Source organism: Eulemur rufifrons, chromosome 16, assembly GCF_041146395.1.
Source record: "Eulemur rufifrons isolate Redbay chromosome 16, OSU_ERuf_1, whole genome shotgun sequence".
Lineage (NCBI taxonomy): Eukaryota > Metazoa > Chordata > Mammalia > Primates > Lemuridae > Eulemur > Eulemur rufifrons.
The window spans coordinates 77,402,020-77,423,342 of NC_090998.1; the positions used below are offsets into that span (position 1 = coordinate 77,402,020).

A 21,323-nucleotide genomic window follows, 5' to 3' on the forward strand; every position below is an offset into this window, starting at 1 on the left:
AAGAGCTTCCTGGAAGTTTCTTCGCTTAGATTTGTTTCTAGGAATTATAGATTCCTGGTAGTAATTTAGTCTGGGAAATCCTCAGTATGAATTACTTACTGTCCTGGTTCACTTGGAGTAATAATCATTTTTATAAGACCTGGGCAGATTTGCCATAGTTTAAAATATACTTGGTCAATTTCCTGACATAATATTTTTGTGACATTTTAAAAATCATAGTGGGGATATCATATAACAAGAAAAACCTACTTGCTGAAATCCTTATCTCTATCAAATTCTGCAAACTCAACTTTCTCAGTGAATGACAGTTACTATCTCAGTGCTTTTATAACTTTTTCTGCATTATCATCACCTTACTAAAATTCTTGAGAATGCACTTCACTGACAATTATGATAAAAAAAAAGACCTCCAGCTAAATAGAGCAAAAATATATAAAGATTTTCCATCTCTCAACCTGGAGGCCTACGACATGCCCATAACAATATAGAGTGAAAGAAAAAACTCATAAAAAAAATGCAAAGTGCTGACCAGCCTATCAAATTATCATCATCTCTCCTCCAAAATGCAAGGAGAAACAGTATCCAGGAGAACTGCCACACAGTACTCATGTCTTGGTACCAATCTCCATGTTAGCTAAAATTCTTAATTGCCCATAGCCTGATATTCTTCCAACACAAGGAATAGGCAATGCTGACTTGGAAAGATATATCATCATCATCATCATCATCATAGATAAAAAGAAGAACATTATGTATTCTCCTCCTCCACTTTCTCTTCCACTCCCTATTCCTCTTTTCCTTCCTCCTCATTTCCCTTCTCTTCCTGAATAATTCAGTCCCTAAATCCATTAAGTTGGACAGAGAAAGTTAGACAACCATACCAGAGGGAAGAGGAAAGCCGCAGTGGTCTACAGCAGGAATGACAGAGCCCAAGCCAAGGTGGAAGGATGTCCACAGTGGGGGCAGCCTAGTGTGGGGTATCACAGCCTGAGAGGGCACCCCCAGAAAGGGCTAGCATGATATGAGAGGGTCAGAGCCTAAGTAGGGTGAAGAGCATGTTCATGTGGTGGTGGCAGAGGAGAACATGTCAGAGTCCAGATAGGATGAGAGAGCATCCATATGTAAGCACGACCCAGTTCAGGGGCACTGGAGCCCAAAAAGGACAAAAAGGGCACCCTCCTCCTGCAGAGGTGGACCAGTTAGGGAGTCCGAGCCTGAAAAGGGTGAGGAGGTTATCTGTGCAGAACAGCCTAGTGTGGGGTGGCAGAGCCTGAGGGGTAAGAACATTAACAGAGGGGACGGATGGCAGTGAAGGGGAGGTCTGGTTACGTACAGGGGGATTTATCAAGTAAGTATATGTACGAAGAAAACAGAAACCAGGTGGGAGAAGGATGAAGGAAGTTACAAATATAGGAAGGGAGAAACTGGAATGAATCCTGCCCGTGCAGTTGGACTAGAATTACAGGTATCATTATAAACTCATGGTCTTCAGTAAACATAGACAGAGATGTAAATGTGTGTATTATATAATATATATACATTTAGTGAAAATATATTTCAGTGAAAAATATACGTATATTTTTTCACCCCCTGGCTTAGAGGATCTGGGAAAGGTGACATTCCCAAAGCCATGTCTGGGAAAGGTGACACTCCCAAAGCCATGTCTGGGAGAGGTGATACTCCAAAAGCCTGGTACCCAAATTATGGCTTAAATGGCTATTTCCAAGAAAAGGAGCCAAGCCACATGGGGAAAATGGCTAATTCCAGGACTAAGACAGAAAAAGATGAGTCCTGGAACATTTTATGATACCAAAAGCAAAGAAATGCTCAAAGAATGATTCAAAGAAGCCTGCCTAAAAGGGCTCTAAGTCTAGGATAATTTAAGCACCAAAATTAATGATGACAGTAATGCCTTATAAACTATCCAATAAAATAGTAAACCAGAGTCCACACTAATATAAATAAATGAATAAAAGAAAGTTTGATGAGGAACGGTATATTTCCATAGTTTAAATGTACCTCCCTACAAAATAGTTACTACAAAAAAAGAGTAATTGTATAAATGGAAGCTTGACAGCCACTGTCATAAGCAAGTGATTGAAGTGAACATTGTCAGCAATGGGACAAATCAAATCACATGCCACCTGATGGGATGCAATGAAAAGAACATATCATCCCTCTGTGATATTCCTGCCAAAGATGCATAATCTAAATCCAACCAAGAGAAAAGTATCAAGTATACCCAAACTGAAGGACATTTTACAAAATAACTGGCTTAAGTCTTCAAAAATTTCAAGGTCATAAAAGTCAAAGACAGAAATTTTTCCATACTGAAGAAGACTAAGGAGCTATGACAGCTAAATGCAATGTGCGATTTTGAACTGGATCCCAGTGAAGGCCCATTATTGCGACAATTGGCAAAACTTGAATGGAGTCTGAGGAACAGATGGTTGTAATGTGGCAAAGCTAATTTCCTGATTTTGGTGATTGTACTGTGGTTATGTAGGAGAATGTCCTTGGTTGTAGGAAATACAAATAAAAGTATTCTGGGATGATCAGGTTGGCAACTTACTCTCAAATCATTCAGGGGAAAAAAGTTCTTTGAACTATATTTCCAGCTTTTCCATAATATGTGATTATTTCAAAATAAATGTTAAATTTAAATAGAAAAATATACGAGAGTATATAGTTCTACCTTGAACCATTAAAAAATTACTTAAATTTGACTCATGATCACATTTAGATCATACATTGATGTGTAGTGGGAGATGGGAGCCAAATGTTGACACCAGACTGATCAAAAGTTAAATTTGTACATTTTTGTGCCCTAGTAAAATCATATACTACTATATATAGTTAGCTATTATCTCACGTCAGTAATTTTCGTAAGAGCCTAGAGAAAAGAGTCTACTTTCTGTCCTCCAAAGCACCATCACCATGCTGAATACATAGTACACAGCCTCAAAGTATTTGTGAATTAAAAGTCCTTAAAAAAAGAGAAAATATATTTATTATTATTTTTATTTCTGCATATTACAGGGGTACAAATGTTTAGGTTACATAAATTGCCTTTGCCCCACTTGACTCAGAGCTTCAAGCATATCCACCCCCCAGATGGTGCGCGTCGTACCCATTAGGTGTGTATATACCCATCCCCTCCCCCACTCCCACCTGCCCGACACCTGATGAATGTTTGTACACTTAAGTGTTGGTCAGTTAAGTCAGTTAATACCAATTTGATGGTGAGCACATGTGGTGCTTGTTTTTCCATTCTTGGGATACTTCACTTAGTAGAATAGAGCTCCAGCTCTATCCAATATAAAACAAGAGGTGCTAGATCACCATTGTTTTTGTGGCTGAGTAGAACTCCATGGTATACATATACCACATTTTATTAACCCACTCATGTATTGATAGGCACTTGGAAATATTAACGACAGACTTATTAGGAACCCATTTAACCTCATGGATTATACCATAGCACGTACACCCTCACTGGAATACAATCATATTCTCTTCAAATTATCTTGGTAAGAAATATAGAAGATAAAAAAAATGCTAAATCTTTGGTGACTGTTATCACTCCAAAAAGTAGGCAAAAAAAAGCAATCTCATATCTCTGGTATCAGAGGAAGGCTGGCCATATATTATCAACCCCAATGGCTTGTCTTGGTGCCTATAGTTACATTATTAAAGATTTAGTTTAAGACAAGTACCTAAAGAAATGACCTATTACAGTGCAGATATCCCAGAGTTTCCCACTGAAATAAAGATACTCACGAAATTTATAATTATGATTTATAATTACGAATATTTATTATTTAAATGATTTCTTACACTGCCATTAATGTCTTATAATAACAAAAATAAGCATTTTTAATCCCTCCTAAGTGACAAGCACTGTGCTAGATATTTTACATATGTTATCTTTAATTCTTACAGCTCCACAAGATAGATATTATCATCCCCTCTTTATAAATAAGGAGACTGAAGTCCAAAGAAGTTAAAATAACTGGCCTGGGGCCCAATGCCCATTCAAACTCAAGACTCAGACTTTTTCCATTACATTCTGCTACTTCTTCCACTTACATCATTTACTGCTCTGAAAAATGGAGATCTATGGCATGAGGGGATAAAATGCAAGAAAGAGAGAAAACTTCTTGTTGGTGCAGGGTAAAACTGAATGGGAGTTCTGGGTTTCAAGTAAAAGAAGCCTAAAAATGCCTCAGGAACAAGAAAGGAGAGAAGGCTCAGCAATTGGGCAAAGGGGCACAGAAAGAGGGATGAGAAAGTTCTAGGGACAAACCACCTGGTTCCCCAGTTTTTCTATAGAGCCTAATGCTACCGTTGACAAAGTCCTTGAGTTAATAATGACCTCAGTTAAAACTATGAACTCAGACGTATTGGCTTGAAAGAGATGGATCATGAAGTTCATCAAATGAGGACTCTCTGACCCCTGTATCTTCCTTCTCTGTGTGAGAGAGAAGAGATGGGCAAAAGTAACCCCACCCATCTGTAGACATGGGATGGACAAGTTACTAAAATACCTTTGAAGACAACAGAAGTTAGTATCAAGCACCCAAGAAATCTTGCGTAAAACAATACGACAGTTTTAAAGTGAAAATGACTAACAAAGAAATATTCTTGGAACATCTTTGGCTAATTTATCTTAACACTCAATTTAGTTTACTATGTTTAGTGCTATTTGTTAAGAAACAAATTTAAAGCAAAATAGTGCCCACAATGTGAAACTGCATAATAAGCACAAACAAAAATAATTGCTAACTATGCAGGAACTGAAAAATGTTATTACATAATTTTGTAGAAAATGTACTTTCTAGTTACATACTAGAAATATATTGGTATTTTCATATTTTAACCAACAATATGCATGGATCCCTATGGAATTAGGAAGCAACAGAATACAACAGAAAGATATCTTGGGTCAGAAATGCCTGAATCTGAATCTTGGTTCTGTTACTTAAGTAGCTTGGGAAAGTTATTCAATTTTTCTGATCTTTTAACCCATAAATTAAAATGGGATTAGTGATAAAGATCCCACAAAACTGTTGTAAAGATTGGACATGAAGCATGCAAAGCAGTTAGCATAATATCCGGGACACTAATGGTACTAGTGATGCCACTTCTAGAAGTATATCCTAAGAACGTAATTGTACAGAAAAGGTGGTTTGTATGACAATGTTCATAACATTACTTATAATAATAATAAATAAATCAAAAATCATCCAAGTATCTAACATTAAGGGAATGGTAAAGTAACAACAGTATATAAGCCAGATCAGTGGTTCTCAAACATTGGCACACATAAGAATTACCTAAGAGGCCGGGCGTGGTGGCTCACGCCTGTAATCCTAGCACTCTGGGAGGCCGAGGCGGGTGGATCGCTCGAGGTCAGGAGTTCGAGACTAGCCTGAGCAAGAGCGAGACCCCGTCTCTACTAAAAATAGAAAGAAATTATATGGACAACTAAAAATATATATAGAAAAAATGAGCCGGGCATGGTGGCGCATGCCTGTAGTCCCAGCTACTCGGGAGGCTGAGGCAGAAGGATTGCTTGAGCCCAGGAGTTTGAGGTTGCTGTGAGCTAGGCTGACGCCATGGCACTCACTCTAGCCCGGGCAACAGAGCAAGACCCTGTCTCAAAAAAAAAAAAAAGAATTACCTAAGCAAGTTTGTAAAATGCATATGCCCAGGCCTTTCGCTCAGAAATTCTTATAGTCAGAATATTCAAAAATACTCAGAAATCCTAAAGTGGGATCAGGAAATGCATATGTTTAACAAACCATAGGTGTTTCCTCCTGATAGAGAAGGTCTATGAAAATTATGCGTTAGGTGTAATACTATGATGCCATTAAAAATGATTATGAAGACTCTGAAATAACTGGAAAAGTTTATGATATACCATTAAGTGAAAAATTCAGGATCCAAACTTGTATGCTTTATCTGATAAGTACATCAAACGTGTAGGAAAAAAACTTGTTTGTAGCAATGGGATTAGAAGTGACTTTTTATCTTCTACTCAAATTTTTGAAACACAGTCATGCTATTATCATAGTGAAGATATGGCTGAAATCTCATGATAAAACTTAAAGGAATGAGTTGCTTCTTATGGATGAGCAAAGAAAGGAGTTTCCTGAGATGGACTATACTCCTGGTGAAGAACTATGAACACTGTTGAAGTGATAACAAAGGATTTAGAATATGACATAAACTTAGCTGATAAAGCAGTGGCAGCGTTTGAGAGGATTGACTCCAATCTTGGAAAAAAGTTCTACTGTGGGTAAAATACTATTGAACAGCATCACATGCTACAGAGAAATCTTCCATGAAAGGAAGAGTCAACTGATGCTGCAAACTTCACTGTTGTCTTATTTTAAGAAATTGCTATAGTCACCCCAACCTTCAGCAACCACCATCCTGATCAGTCAGCAGCCTACAACATCAAGATAAGACTCTCCACCAGCAAAAAGATTACAACTCGCTGAAGGCTCAAATGATTGTTAGCATTTTTTAGCAATAAAGTATTCTTTAATTATGTACATTGTTTCATTAGACACTGAGGAGACTACAGTATAGTGTAAATATAACTTTTATATGCACTAGGAAATCAAAAATTTTGTGTGACTCACTTTCTTGTGGTGGTCTGCAACTGAATCCACTGAGGTAACTCTGAGGTATACCTGTACATCTAAGGAATAACTTCTGATATAGGCAAATAATATACTATATAATTTTTATCTAAAATGGGTATATACAAACCAATAAAATGTTATAGGGACTAAATAAATAGCAAAAAGTAAAGGCTCTTCTATTATTAGCCATATACTACCTCATTTCTCATGTTTCCAATCCAATCCCTTTCCCCTCTGCCTTTAAGAAAGTAGGGCTGGAGCTGGGCACAGTGGTGCGCACCTGTAGTCCCAGCTACTTGGGAGGCTGAGACAGGAGGATCACTTGAGCCCAGGACTTCAAGACCAACCTGGGCAACACTGCCAGACTCCATCTTAATATTAAAAAAAAGAAAGAAGGAAGGATTAATTACCATCTTTATCCAACCCCCTCTTACAAACCTGGCATATTCTATTCCATTAGTTCTGCCACAAGAGCTCCACAGCTTTACTATTTTGACCTAACATTGTGTTGCCTATTTAAATGAAAATATTAAAGGAGCTTCCTCTTCATAAAAGCTTTCCCAATCAATTACAACTTCACAATGAATTAACTGTCAGCTTCCACAAATAGTTTATGGTGGTTGGGTAAAGTTAGGAAAGATATAAGGGCACCAGATCCATGAGATTAGGGGAGAAATTAACATTGAAGTAGCCAAGAATCTAGAGATGATAAAAGCAAACTCTGTCAATGCCTCATTTTTGAAGTTCCAATATTTATTCTTCTTAATCTACTTCTTAATCTACACAGCCCATCCCAGCTCTACTTCTCGCACAAAATCTGCTTCCCCTTAGAAGGACAGTTGGCACAAAAACTAGAGACAGTATGAATCTGTAGTAATTAGAAAAGTAAAGAGGCTTTGTTCCAAAAAAAAAAAAAAAGAGATCTGGGCAGGGAAGGTTAAAGGAAATGTGGTGTGTGGAACATAAATATCAAACAGGTAGCAGGAGTTGTCTCTTTATGCTCACATCTGTCAGTTAATATTTGATCCAACTTGATCAAAGAATGGTAACAAGTCTAAGCAGTTTGTTTCAGCTCACTTAACTAGAATAAACCATCTTAAATAAAGCTACTCTCATAACATAAAAGAATCCAAATAACCCTACAGCATAACTGAATCAAAGTTCTGTTTCAGCTAGATCCATGAAGATATGCCATTTAATAAGAAAACACTATTCACAAGAAATAGATGCAGAGAGGAACACTGTTGTGACACAATACACTAGCAGAAGAAGCTGAGTATTTTGGTCCATTTTGTGTTTCTGTAACAGAATACCTAAGACTGGATAATATACAAACAATATAAATTTATTTGGCTCATAGTTCTAGAGGCTGGGAAGTCCAAGAGCATGGTGCCATCATCTGCTTGGCATTTGGCGAGGGCCTTCTTGTTGTGTCATCCCACGGTGGAAAGCAGAAGGGCAAGCAAGTGCACAAGACAGAGAGGAAATTGGGACAAATTCAGACTTTTCTCAGAGCCTCCCATGATAACTAACCCACTCCTGCAACAACAGCATTAATCCACTCATGAGGGCAGAACCCTCATGACCTACTCACCTCTTAAACATCCCACCTCTTAACACTACCACAATGACAACTTTCAACATGTGTTTTGGAGGCAACATTCAAACCATAGCACTGTGGAAAACAAAATTTATCCTTTGATCATATTTTTTGATCCATCCTCAAAAATCAATTTGAAGCCTCATGGAGATTTAACACACATGTAAAATTCACTTGCTATCCTACTGATGCAAAAGAAGAAAACTGGACTCTTCTAAGAAGAGTTTCTAGATCTGTATTACCCAAGAAAATGCACTGGGTTTTCAACAGGCATTGTGCCTCTGCCTACCTATATGGTTTACATGACCATGTCATTACACACATGAGAAAAAACTGGAACATTAATGAGTCTTCTGTGTAAATTCCTCCTTTTTCAAATATAAAATATTCTTTCATATCACCATATGATGAGTAATCAAAACATCACATTTCAATTAATTAAAACCATTCTGCAATATGTTCAAAATGGAAACCAAAGATACACTAAAATGCTTTAAATCTTAAATACCTCAGTTCCATAGGTTGAAATTAGTCTTTTCTAACTCTTGATTTGCATTATAGTCATCCTCCATTTCTAGTTAAATTGTCAGGAATAATGTTCTATAATAGGCTCCTTGAAAGAATTTTCCAAAATTACCCCAAATGTGTAATTAGGTAAATTATTTCAATATATAACTGAGCAAATCAAATTGTTTACTGTCACCTGAAAGGTTATATTGCTAAAGTCAGTAGAGGCACTGCTAAATGTTATAACCTTCTGCCTTAATGTCAGTGAAGACTTGCTCCACCCTGCATCAACTGTAAGAAATCATGAGACACACAAGAAATTGTGCAATGTAACAATGGACAGGTTGAGTAGTAGTCACTGGCTGGTTGTCCTAGTTCATTGCTACACATCCTCCTCGCTGTTTTGAAGAGGGAGCTGAAAACCCTGTTTAGTGGAGAAAGAGGTCAATACCAAATTCCCTCTCTTCTCTCCATACTCCCCACCATGCAGCTGGCACCGTTCACTCTGGCAGACACAGCTCCCTGAACATAATGGTGCAATCACCACTTCAAACATCATTACTATCTAAAATAGATAACCCACTTGCAACTTGACTATTTTTATAGATATAACATTTTCATGGAGCTTAACTGCTCTGTTTGTGATTTATTCCATCTAACCAATGCAGTTTCCCTGAAAGTGAGTTTCTTATATCAGAGTCCCAATAATCACAATATCCCAAATACTTGTGAAAAGTACAATATTTCCTAGTTGCCTTTTATCTCCTTGTACCCATCACCAAAAACTTCATGAGCTGAATCCAGAATCTAAAAAATTATAAGCTCTCCGGTTTTTATTTCTTTGGTGACCAGACGATTATTTTCCCCCTCTTCTTATGGATCTACTTTTTCACATGGGGATCTTAAGAACTGGATTTTTTATGTCTGACAAGAATTTACTACACTTTATATAATACACTTGATAATACACTTTATATAATACTCAACTCTTTGGGGCATTAAAAAAATCAAGTAAATTTGAGACATTAATAAACTGTTATGGCTTTATTAAAATACAAATAATTCTCAATCCCAGCCTCAGTAAAAAATAATTAATTTAATCCACAATTCATATGGAAATTATTTTTGTTTAGAATAAAATAAAGGAAGACATTTGAAAAGATTTTGCAGCTGTCTCATGAAAGATATGTTAAATAAAATTAAATTTCATATATCATCGGGAGGATGAAAAAGAAGGAGGCAACTCAATTTGAGTGCTCTGATGAGCTCAGATTTTCTTTAAGGATGTGAGGGGACAATGAGGGACCTACCTGTAAATGAACATGAAAGAAAAATAAATACTTTTTCAGAAAAAATGTTAATGTCTCTTTTAGCTAAGTTTTAAAAAAAGAAGCAAGGTATGATAGCTCACTAATTTAACCTTAAGCTCTGACAGAGTAAAACTGTGGATAGTTTTAGATCACATGAGAATGTACTATGATATCTAACAATGCCAAGGACCTGATTTTTCCTAAATTCTATTATAATATTTTTGCTTCTATCTGCCCTATTGAGAACCATTTTCAAACCAGAAAGGATAAACAAATGTTTTCCGGAGATTACTGAAGCTGCAAACAGACAGAGATCATAAGGGACCCTTAGCTGCTTTCAATGAGCATAAGTATGCAGACCTGGAAGAATTAGATGCAACAGTGTAGATAGAACTTTCATCAACACTAGAAATTACCAATGGCTCATGACCAGAAACAAGCTGCAAGAAAGCTATCTGAGGTGGGTGGAATTTATAGACTTACTACTAAAGGGACAGATAGATCAAAGGAATGTCATAAACATAAACAAAGCATGAATTTAGAAAGGTGATGGATGAAATACCTCACAATGTTCTCACGGGTATAGTAGAGAGAAGCTGACTGAGAGTTCTTTTATGTGGCGTCAATGTTGACAGAAATAGGATTGCTACTTTTAAATTTATACTAAGCTGAATGGAGGTTCTTTAGGGATGTAAAGTGTGTGTTGAATTCCAGTTACAGAAAACATGCTTACTATATCTTCAGATAATGCAGACAAGTTAATATGCAGAAATATGGACTCAAGAGTCAGAAAGACCTAGACAGATTACAAATACAGGTTAAAATAAGATGAAATGTAATAGGAATAATTTAAGTTCAGCCAACACTTTTACATATGCCAGGTAGGGGAATCATGGCTTTACAGGTCATTGAAAAAAAAAAAAATAACTGAAAGTTTTAATTGGCTATATGCTCAATGTGAGCCAACTCTCTTATAGGGCTCAGAAAATCCTGACCTGTAGGTAAGTCTTAGATCAATAATAAGGAGATGATAATTTCATTGTATCATGTTTTAATAGCGGCTATTAATACTTTAATTACATGGTATCTGTTCACTGTAGAACGCTGGAAAATGCAAATAAGGAAAAAGAGAATAAAGATCACCCACAACTCCATCACCCAAAGATGAATACTATCTTCATTTTGGTGTTTTATCATTCCAGACTTCTTCATGCACACTATAAATGTTCACACATATTTTTCTTACAAAAAGAGGATCATACTATAAATGCTGTTTTGTAACCTGTTGTTATTTTATTTTTTATTCAACAGTGTATCAAGCCCCAGTATGTTCTACTCTGGTCAAGCAACATCTAGTGCATTCTGTTCATTTCTATAATAGTCACCATATTTTATTAATAAGAGGCTCATTGCAAAATTTGAGAATATCCAAACAGAAAAGAGGGTAAAGTATGAAAACTTAAGTTCTTAACACCTATGCTCTGTAGACACATAAAAGGCTAATGGAAATGATAGTTTTTACATGAAAAAAAGATTTATAAGAAAATAATATAGCTAAATACATACACCTGAAGAACTGTCCTGGCGGATGAATTAGACTACTTTATATTGACCCATATTGCCAATCTAGTACCAATTGCTGGAAGTTACAGGGAGGTAGATTTTAGCTCAATAAAAAGAGAATTTTTTTATTAATGAAAGCTGTCAAAAAACAGAAGGATAAAGTAATTGGAGGATTGAACAGGGCAGGAATAACAAACTGATAAAGGGTGCTACAGAGAGGAAATTCCTGCACTAGAGTAAGATGTTGAATGAAAGGCCCCTTTCTATTTTAAGATTCTATAATTCTAATGGAAAACTTACTAAGGAAATTTACTCCCAGTACAATATGAAGCAAATCTTTAGTAATTAAGGCCTTAAGAACTAGAGTCAAGTACTTTAGAGCTGCATGAGAAATAATAACACTAATGATGAACACCTATATGCTAAATGCCTTGCATTCATTACTTTATACCTCACTGAATCCTTACAACAACGCCATATGATAGGTGCTATTACTATTCCATTCTGTAGAAGAGGATAGTGAGACTTAGAGAGGTTTTTATATTTATTCAAGGGCATTCTTACTTTTGCTGAAAATTGCAGTGTCACCCAAGCATACCTAATTCCCCATCACATAGCTACTGCTCACTTAGTAGATAATAAGTAATCAAAATCATCTTCAGAAAAGTTCTTATCTAGTAAACCCTCAAAGGGCAGTCATGAGATTCTTTAAATTAGAAAAAAAAAATATCAAAATTTAAGGATTTTTTTAATTATTATTTATAGCAAAAAGTCTTCAGATTGGACTACCTAAATTGGCCACATACCTTAAACTTTTGAGAATAAAATAGATTCAGTGAATGAGACTTAAGATGTGGTAAAGAAAATTTGAATAACAGAATTTCAAATCTTTGCCATCACTAATTATGTGACCTTAGGCAAGTTCTTATCTTCCTCTCTCTTTAGTTCATCATCTGTGAAATAAGGATGGAACTCTTAAGGCTGATATAAGCAGTGAATGAGATGATATTAATACATGCAAGCATTTACCACAGGGTCTGACACCCTTATTGCACAACATAAGTAATAAAGCAAGTGAGAAAAACATGCCAAACCTATTCCATAATTCATTCCAAAATATTAAAACATTTCAAAGTATCATTATGTTTGATGGAGGGGGCACATTTTCCATTATCCTGTAAATAAACTTCTGAGGACAATCATTTGTGCAATAAAGTGACAACTAAATAAAATATATCTTCTTAGGAATTTCATTTTATGCAAAGGATCACCCAAGAATGCAATTTCAACCCTCTTCAAAGACACTGTTTATTCAGCATGAGATAAATGCAAGTTTAAAGGTTACTGGTTTTGTGATTTTTACAACTTGGTTCAAACTACTCTAATGAACATATATTTTTTTTTAGTTTTATTGTTTTCTATGTGAATTTTTGTTGTAGAGCTAATACTGCTACCTCCAACAAAACCAGCAAAATAGAAAACTTCTTATTCAAGATATATGTTGTGGGTCACAATTTTAATACTTTATCTAGTGTTTACTAACATTAATAGTTGGTATTCTATTCCTAAAATTTGACATCTATTCTTTTTTTAAAAATAACACAACTGGGAAAGGAGTATTTAAAAGATGTTTGCCTTTGAGTTCTGTCACAAAGAGTCTTTTTAAAATATGATTTATCCCAATAAAATTAGCTGAAGTTCTCACTATTCTCAAAGAATTCTTTACTGTTTTTCAAAAAAAAAAAAATAGTTTAAGAAACCTCTTTCAACATATAGGTTTCTAGCCATAATCATTTTTGTAACTGATGGATCCACTGGCAAATATTTTTATTTTACTTACAACTTAAAACTGTAACTAGGCCAGGCACGGTGGCTCATGTCTGTAATCCTAGCACTCTGGGAGGCCGAGGCTGGAGGATGGCTTGAGCTCAAGAGTTCGAGACCAGCCTGAGCAAGAGTGAGACCCCGTCTCTACTAAAAAATAGAAAAATTAGCCAGGCATCGTGGCACATGCCTATAGTCCTAGCTACTCAGGAGGCTGAGGCAGGAGGATCACTTGAGCTCAGCAGTTTGAGGTTCCAGTGAGCTAGGCTGATGCCACGGCACCCTAGCCTGGAGCGACAGAGCAAGACTGTCTCCAAAAAAAAAACCTGTTAACTAGACAAACTGCTTTCATATAAATTGCCTGACTAAGGTCAATTATTAGAGCTGTAATCTGAAATATGCAGACATTGTCCATTTGTGCTTGAAAGTGAAAATAATTTAACAAAGGAGTACACACAAGAGTCATCTTCTCTAAGACCTACTGAAAAAATGTCTCATAAATATTCATTGTTCGGAAGTGAACTATCATTCCAATAAAATGTCACTCTCAATGAGTATACACGATAACATATGAGGCTTTTTTAAATCCCATCAACTGTTTTCTAACTAAATTTATTTCACTGTAATAGGAACTTTTCATTTTCCCTATTAGCCAGTACTGTAATTAATTACATTGTCTGGCCACTACAACCTATGAGAACTTGTATAAAGAACACAATGCCATCAACCAAAAGTTTGTATTAAGCACTTGTCAAAGGTAGCACGGAAAGTTTTTAAAAACCAAAAAAATCACTTGGGCTTTTAAAATTTTTTACAAGTACCGTTGGGTTGTCCAAGAGATGTTTTAAGATGAAGATATAAATGATGATTGATGCCTCCAAAAATATCCAGGATAAACTGAATGGCCATGATTTTAGAAACTAAAGAGCTTTCCTTGAATTTTATCTAGTGAATGTTCTTCAGGCTTCCTCCCTCCCAGCTGATTTCATTTGTCCATCAATTCAACTTTTAAGTTAATAGTTTCTCAAATATGCAAATCAACCCTGTTATTTCTAAGGTACTGCCTGCTGAATAAAGACCTTGACATTTTTTAAAATGTCATCTTGGAAAGATTCTCCAAGCAATATTAGTCTCACCTGCAACATCTTCACATTTAAAGGCCTCTACTATATTCCATTCACACTATCCCAACCCGGACCTGGCATCCTTCATCCTGAGATATAATAACCAAGTTTCACTCAGCTATGTCCAGATAACTGCAAGTACTGCTGGGGCTGCCTAACCTGCCTCATCAAGTTTTACACACACCCTGTACTGATGACATCTCATCAGAAGGTTTACTTTCTTCATTTTGTGGGATCATAACCCACAGCACAGCAAACGCCTTCTGCAAGAGAAGGTAGCAGCAACCAAAGGCTGTGGCTTTTGCAGGGTAATTGCATGCACGCAACAGCTTCTCTGCCAATTTCATGTAAATAGACAAAAAAAAAAAAAAAAGGCTGGGTTTGAAGCTGCAAATATATAATAAACATTGATGGCAAGCGGGTGGAACGCCGATTTTCTTCAAACAACACTAGTACATGTACAAGTTCTGCACCACAAGCTCAGAGAAAAGTAGCTTACTGATGCATTGATGGAAGGCTATTTTAAAATTACTCAAAGAATCTAAGGCATCAGTCTGACTGGGAGGCTCATGCCTCCTCTCTATACACACAGTCTGTTTTCCTACCTAATTTAAGAATGAATCGCTGGCAGCCACCAGGTGCAATAACCGTGAGGAGGAGGACGTATATCCATCACAATGCATAACGAGGTGTGCCATCCCCGGAGCTGGTGCCCGACCTTACCTTAGCAGATTAGACAGGGGCAGGGGGCCGGATCCACCGCCCAGGATCCCTCCTTTCCTGCCAGACAGGAGTTTCTCCACCAAAGCCACATTTCCAGTGCGAGCAGCTTCCAGCAGCTCCTGGTCCTTCCCCATAGTCTCTCACCGATTCCCACACAGAGTCCTTTGCCCCCTCGGGTCCTCCTCCCCTCCCACCCCTACTCCCCAAAATCCAGGGCCCTCCTCGCCCCGCCCTAAAATAATGCCAGAGCTTCAGCACGAAGAGATCCCCGCAGCCCCAAGCTGGGAGCACCACTCTCTCCTCCTCTTCGGGGCGCAGCTTTTACAATGGGGATCAGACCATGTCTTGGAAGAGGGGCTGGCCGAGCTGGGCGCCGCGACGCGCCCCCACAGCCACTCCCCTGAATTCCCGAGGCCTCGTTCCCGCGGGTGGGGCGTGAGGGGGTGGGGACTCGGGGGTGCTTTTGAGGAGCGGGAGGAGGGTGCTGAGGACTGAGGAGGTCGCAGGAGGAGGAGGCAGAGACCGTCCCCGCTGGAGCCGGAGCGCAGCGCCCGGCCCGGGCTGGCCTCGGCTTCCGCGCCCGGCCGGCTCGGCGGTTACGCGGAGGCGGCGCCCGCGGCCCGCGGCGGGGAGGAGCGCGGCGGCGGCGGCGGCGGCGGCGGCCGTGGCCCGCGCCGGGGCAGGGCGGTGCGGGCGAGCCGCAGCGGGCGCGTGCGGGGGGCGGCGGCGGCGGCCGCGAGGCCTGGCGCGCGGGGGGCGTGTGCGCGCCGGCAGGTGCAGCCCGCGGCCCGTCCCCTGCTGGGCGGGGGAGGGGGCCGGGCGCGGGGCGGGGCGCCGGCACGATATTATCTCCGTTTTCGTGGGCGGGGACCCTCCCTCCTCCAGTCTCCTTGGCAGAGGTTTAACCGTGTGAGGACTGGAGTTCCCCGGGCCGCCTCCACTCCTCGGCCCGGCCGGCCCGGCGCCACGCCTCGGGTCGGTCACGAAGCTCAAGGAAAATCTTCCATGACGGGGATGGGGAGGCTGGGGACACCCGGGAGGGGGCCCTTTGCGCCGCTGCCATCCGAGCGTAGGCAACTTGAGACCAGCATTTCGCCCTTCTGCTTTACCACCCCAGAGAGGCTGAGATCTCTGCCCTTGGTTAGAAAAAAGAGGCTTGTTTTATCCTAGTTTCTGTGGCACTGGCCACTGAGCGGTTTGTAACTGTTCCAGTTTTTCTAGGGTCTCTAATCAGCCTATATTTTGGTTGGGCTTTGGAGAGCTGCTGACTTGTAAAAACACCAGGAAAAAGGCTCTCATTGAAAATTTCTCCACATCCACACTCGAAAAATATAAATGGGCATGGATTAGAGATCCACTTTAATTTGCATGTATCATCAGCTATTCATTGTGCTTGGTTGGCATGATTTTGTTAGATGCTCTCCTTGCCCATGGTGAAGAACAGGCGTTTATTTTCTTTTAAAACTTCATGTTACACCTTGTACTTTGCCTTGTCCTTGGAATAGAATTCCTAAGTGTTAACTTGTTGATAATAGATTGGTTGGAAAGGGCCATGATAGGCACTTTGCTTACAACAACCCAGTGAACTGGATATTATTACAGCATATCCATTTTAGAAACGAGGAAATAGGGCTCAAAGGGTTAATTAAATTTCTCAAGATGCCACACAAAGTAAGTAGCTGACTCAGAACTAGACCCCAGAACTAACTCTCTCCAGACCCCATGCTCTTCCCAATACACCTTCCTGCCACGAAGGAAAAATGAAATGGACAGATAATAATCACAGACATGGGATGAGCAATCACTACGTACCAGACACTCTGCTAAGTGCTTTCCATATGTTACCACAATTAACCCTCACAACAATCCCATGAGATAGGTACCATTTAGGAAACTGATTACCCCAAATCATGCAGCTGGAAAGTAACTGAGTCAAGACTCAAATCTGGCACTGCCTGCTGTAAGCAAAGATTTTAAGTAAATAACTGGGGGAAACTCAAAAGACATTCAGAGATAAATAGAAGTATATCAAAATGTTTATAATGGAATTCAGTTTTCTCGGATTTCATTTGAATGATGCAAAGTATTAGGTAAATTATGGCTACTCATCTGTTTCCTGAAGTATGTAGCTTTTGAGCTAGTGTGGGGGGTTTTATTGTTTTTTGTTTTAGAATCTGTTTTAGTAAGATGATATTACATGTGAAAATAATATGACCCCTGATATAATGGGACAAGTATACCAGTTAAAGAAATGAGAGATAAGGAGCCATCAAATTCATCGTGAAAATAGCATAGGGGCTGGGCGTCATGGCTCACATCTGTAATCCTAGCACTCTAGAAGACCAAGGCAGGAGGATTGCTTGAGCTCAGGAGTTCAAGACCAGCCTGAGCAAGAGTGAGACCCCTCCTCTACTAAAAAAAAAAAAAGTAGAAAAAATTAGCTGGGCGTGGTTGCACATGCCTATAGTCCCAGCTACTCTGGAGGCTGAGGCAGGAGGATTGCTTGAGCCCAGGAGTTTGAGGTTCCAGTGAGCTATGGTGACACCACTGCACTCTAGCCCAGGAGACAGAGAGAGACTCTGTCTCAAAAAAAAAAAAAACAAATAAAACAAAACCACATATGATAGGCTATGGGACGTAAGTCAACAGCTTAAGCAAAACACACCTTTCCCAAGTATTCAATTGGTGAGAGCTAAAGGTTACTCACCATTTTCAGGAGCAACATTTAATCATGGTTGAGTTAGTGACTGGAGGCTCCTGAGTCATCTTTATCAGAATCATGCAACCCCCAATGGGAATACCATTAGTAATGATTTACTCAAAGAATCGGTTCCATAGCTCCAGGCACTCTACTGACATATGATACGCAAAGCCAATTTTTCAACTCCAAACTCTTTGTTTTTAGTTACCTCATAGCTTTTTGTTGAAGATAAAGGCTTTGGCTGCCTGGAAACTAATATGCAAATTAAAAGTGAAAACATTCTTCCAAAAATCTAAAGAGGAAATATGAATATCCAGATTTTTTAAGTATCCAGATTTCTTCAAGATGTTTTGCATCTGTGAATAATGAGCCAGAAAATCTTGGGAACCAATTATTACACAATCTCAATCTCAGTTTGCACATATGTAAAATGAAGAAGTTACGTCTGATGATCTCCACTGGTCCTTCCAGCCCTAATAATCTATGCCTGTGATGAAATGTAGTCTTAGTCCATTAAGTCATATGCATAATTGAAGCTAGAAAATAAGTATGGAGATAATTTGAGATTTCTATTCTGTTTTTTTCCAGGTTTTAGTATTTGACAGTCTCAATAGACAGCATTAATCATAGTAGTAAGTGTATATTTTATGCCAGGAATGATACTAGATTCTCTTCTTTGTCTCATTTCATTTATCGTGACATTAACACTATGAGGTAGATATAATTCCTACAGAACCTCTGAATCCCTTATTTTAAATTCTGATATACACAAATCTAATTCTGAATACTTTTTGGAAAGTTGAGAGTTATTGCTCTAATATACACATATTACAAGTCACTCCTCTTGCGGTTGATTAATAAAAGAAGGGACTAGAAATGGGAAATAAAGACAAGACAAAACAAATATAGAAATGTATGCAAAAAAAGTCTTTGGAAACATAAAAGAAATTGAGTAAACATGAATCCAGATCAATCTTAGGCTATATACCAAGGTTTGTTTGCAGTAAGGAAGAGGAAAAGATAATGTCTTAAAGCATGAAGTTATCAACATAGCTAAGTTAGGACAACCCTGTGATTTAGGAGGTGAGTTTGGAAAATACCTACTTTCCCCACCTCAAGCTCTGAAGTTTCTCTGCGATGCTGGGGATATGACAGGCTGTGGGATGGAAGACAACAGCTTTAGGCTACAGAAGATGACGACACTAGACATCTGGATAGAGCGCCAGACTCTTGCTTCCTGCATTCTATTAAAGATCTTCTCCCCACGCCCACCAGGCACAAACTCTGTTCCTCATCATCTTCCTGAGGGAACCCAAACACCAAGTATATCATAATGTTTGCGTTTTTTCTGAAGACTTATGGTCACAAACATTGAAAGCCACAGAATGCCCATCACCCATGCTCTCCAAGTTATACCAAAACTGAGAACAGACATAAGGAACCAAATGAGTATTTCATTAGCATATCATCTTTATTACTGAGTCAAGTGAGTGTCTAATATCCCATAAAATGCAAGGATCCCTACTCAAACCACACTAAGAATGATACTAAGCCCTACCTCTCTGGGTGTTCACCTTGGGACTTACCTGTGGGGAGAGTTAGATCTGCAAAGCTGACTTCATATACCCAGCCAGAATAAAGCCTGTCTCACAAATGGAGTCAGAGGAATGGAGAGAATGATAGGTTTCCAGGGCTGCCTTTAGAAAGCATGCTAAAACAGGCTCTGACCAAGGTACGCTCACCATCTTGAGGTAGGAAGCAGAAGAAAGCCCCTTGCCCTGCTTAGTGATCTATAAGACAAGATCAGAGAAAGAAAACCACGGTTGAGACTGTATCTTGTTTTGAAAGCAAAGTTGCCCACCCTTGGTAAAGTGGTCCCAGTGGATACAAGTAGGGAAAGAAACCAGAAGTGTTCACTGCCATACAGCTCCCTCTTGGAAAGAGGAGCAGAAGTTTCCTCTTCCCTAGGGAAAGTCAGCGAGGAGGAGTAAGAGTTCCCCCAGGAACATCACAGTGCACAACATTCCAACACCATCCTGCTGATTCTATCCTTAACTCTCTCAGAACCACTCTGCTACATGCTGCTACTTTTGCAAGCCTTGTGCCCCACAGGTGTCCCCACACCTGGCCAGCTGAAAAGTGTAGTATTGTCTCCCCTTCAAATTATTTTTCACACCTAGAGAATCTACCCAAAATTCCAATAAATAATTTTTCACCATCTCTTTTTATTTTTCAATAAGGAAAATACTTAGAATCCTGATAAACCTATCACACAATTTCTTGGAGGAGTCACTAAGATGGCACAAGAACACATTTTGGCATCTTAACGGAGCTCCCTCAAGGGCTAATTCCCATCTTCCTCCTTCTTACTTCTGTCCAGCTCCTGCAGCAGGAGTCAGTACACATTCTGTAGAAGGCCAGATAGTAAATATTTTCAACTTTTGTGGGCCACACCTTCTCTCTCATACTACTCAACTGCGCCATTTGTAGCCAGAAAGAAGCCATAGGCAATATTTAAATGAATGAGTGTGACTGTGATCCAATAAAATTTTATTTATGGATACTGAAATTTGAATTTTGTATAATTTTCATGTGTTACAAAATATTCTTCTTTTTATTTTTTTTTAACCATTTAAAAATACAAAAACCATTCTTAGTTCATTGGCCATACGGACTGTGGATAAGATTTGACCCAGGGACCATAAGCCTACAGATTTAGGAGTGACTTATTCCAAAGACCCTTTGGGGATGCTGCTTCTCTGCTTGGCCTGATTGTTTAGACACAAAGACGGGGGGGCCGAATCAAATTGTTCCCCCTAAGGCATCTTTACTACCTCAACCTCAGCAGACTGGGACCTTCCCATCAGCAAATCCTCTTTAATTCTCCCATATCTCAAGAAACCCTTTCTTGAGGTCCAAATTCCAGTTATTTCACTGAGCTTTTTTGTATTCATGGAACATATAGGCATATCCTTGAAACTTCAGAAAAATATTTGATAAAAGTACTGTGTGAATGGGAAATGGATAATAAATAAAATTAGTTGTACACAGCCTGAGCAAGAGCGAGACCCCATCTCTACTAAAAATAGAAAGAAATTATATGGACAGCTAAAAATATATATAGAAAAAATTAGCCGGGCATGGTGGTGCATGCCTGTAGTCCCAGCTACTTAGGAGGCTGAGACAGGAGGATCCCTTGAGCTCAGTAGTTTGAGGTTGCTGTGAGCTAGGCTGACGCCACGGCACTCACTCTAGCCTGGGCAACAGAGTGAGACTCTGTCTCAAAAAAAAAAAAATTAGTTGTACAGTGTCCATTTT

The 21,323-nt window shown here is 38.9% G+C and overlaps 1 protein-coding gene across 6 annotated transcripts in view; it reads right to left on the reverse strand.

Annotated features, from left to right (window-relative positions):
- ANKS1B (ankyrin repeat and sterile alpha motif domain containing 1B) overlaps positions 1 to 15,852 on the reverse strand; it is a 967,677-nt gene extending 951,825 nt beyond the window's left edge. For 3 of the 6 annotated variants that reach the window (XM_069490549.1, XM_069490548.1, XM_069490544.1), the window contains exon 1: positions 15,305 to 15,438. In XM_069490549.1, coding sequence (XP_069346650.1) covers positions 15,305 to 15,438 — 134 coding nt within the window. Of the gene's footprint in view, positions 1 to 15,304 lie in introns of all 6 variants that reach the window. The other 3 variants (XM_069490547.1, XM_069490546.1, XM_069490545.1) reach the window with 1 other exon arrangement.
- Positions 15,853 to 21,323: the final 5,471 nt, after the last annotated feature.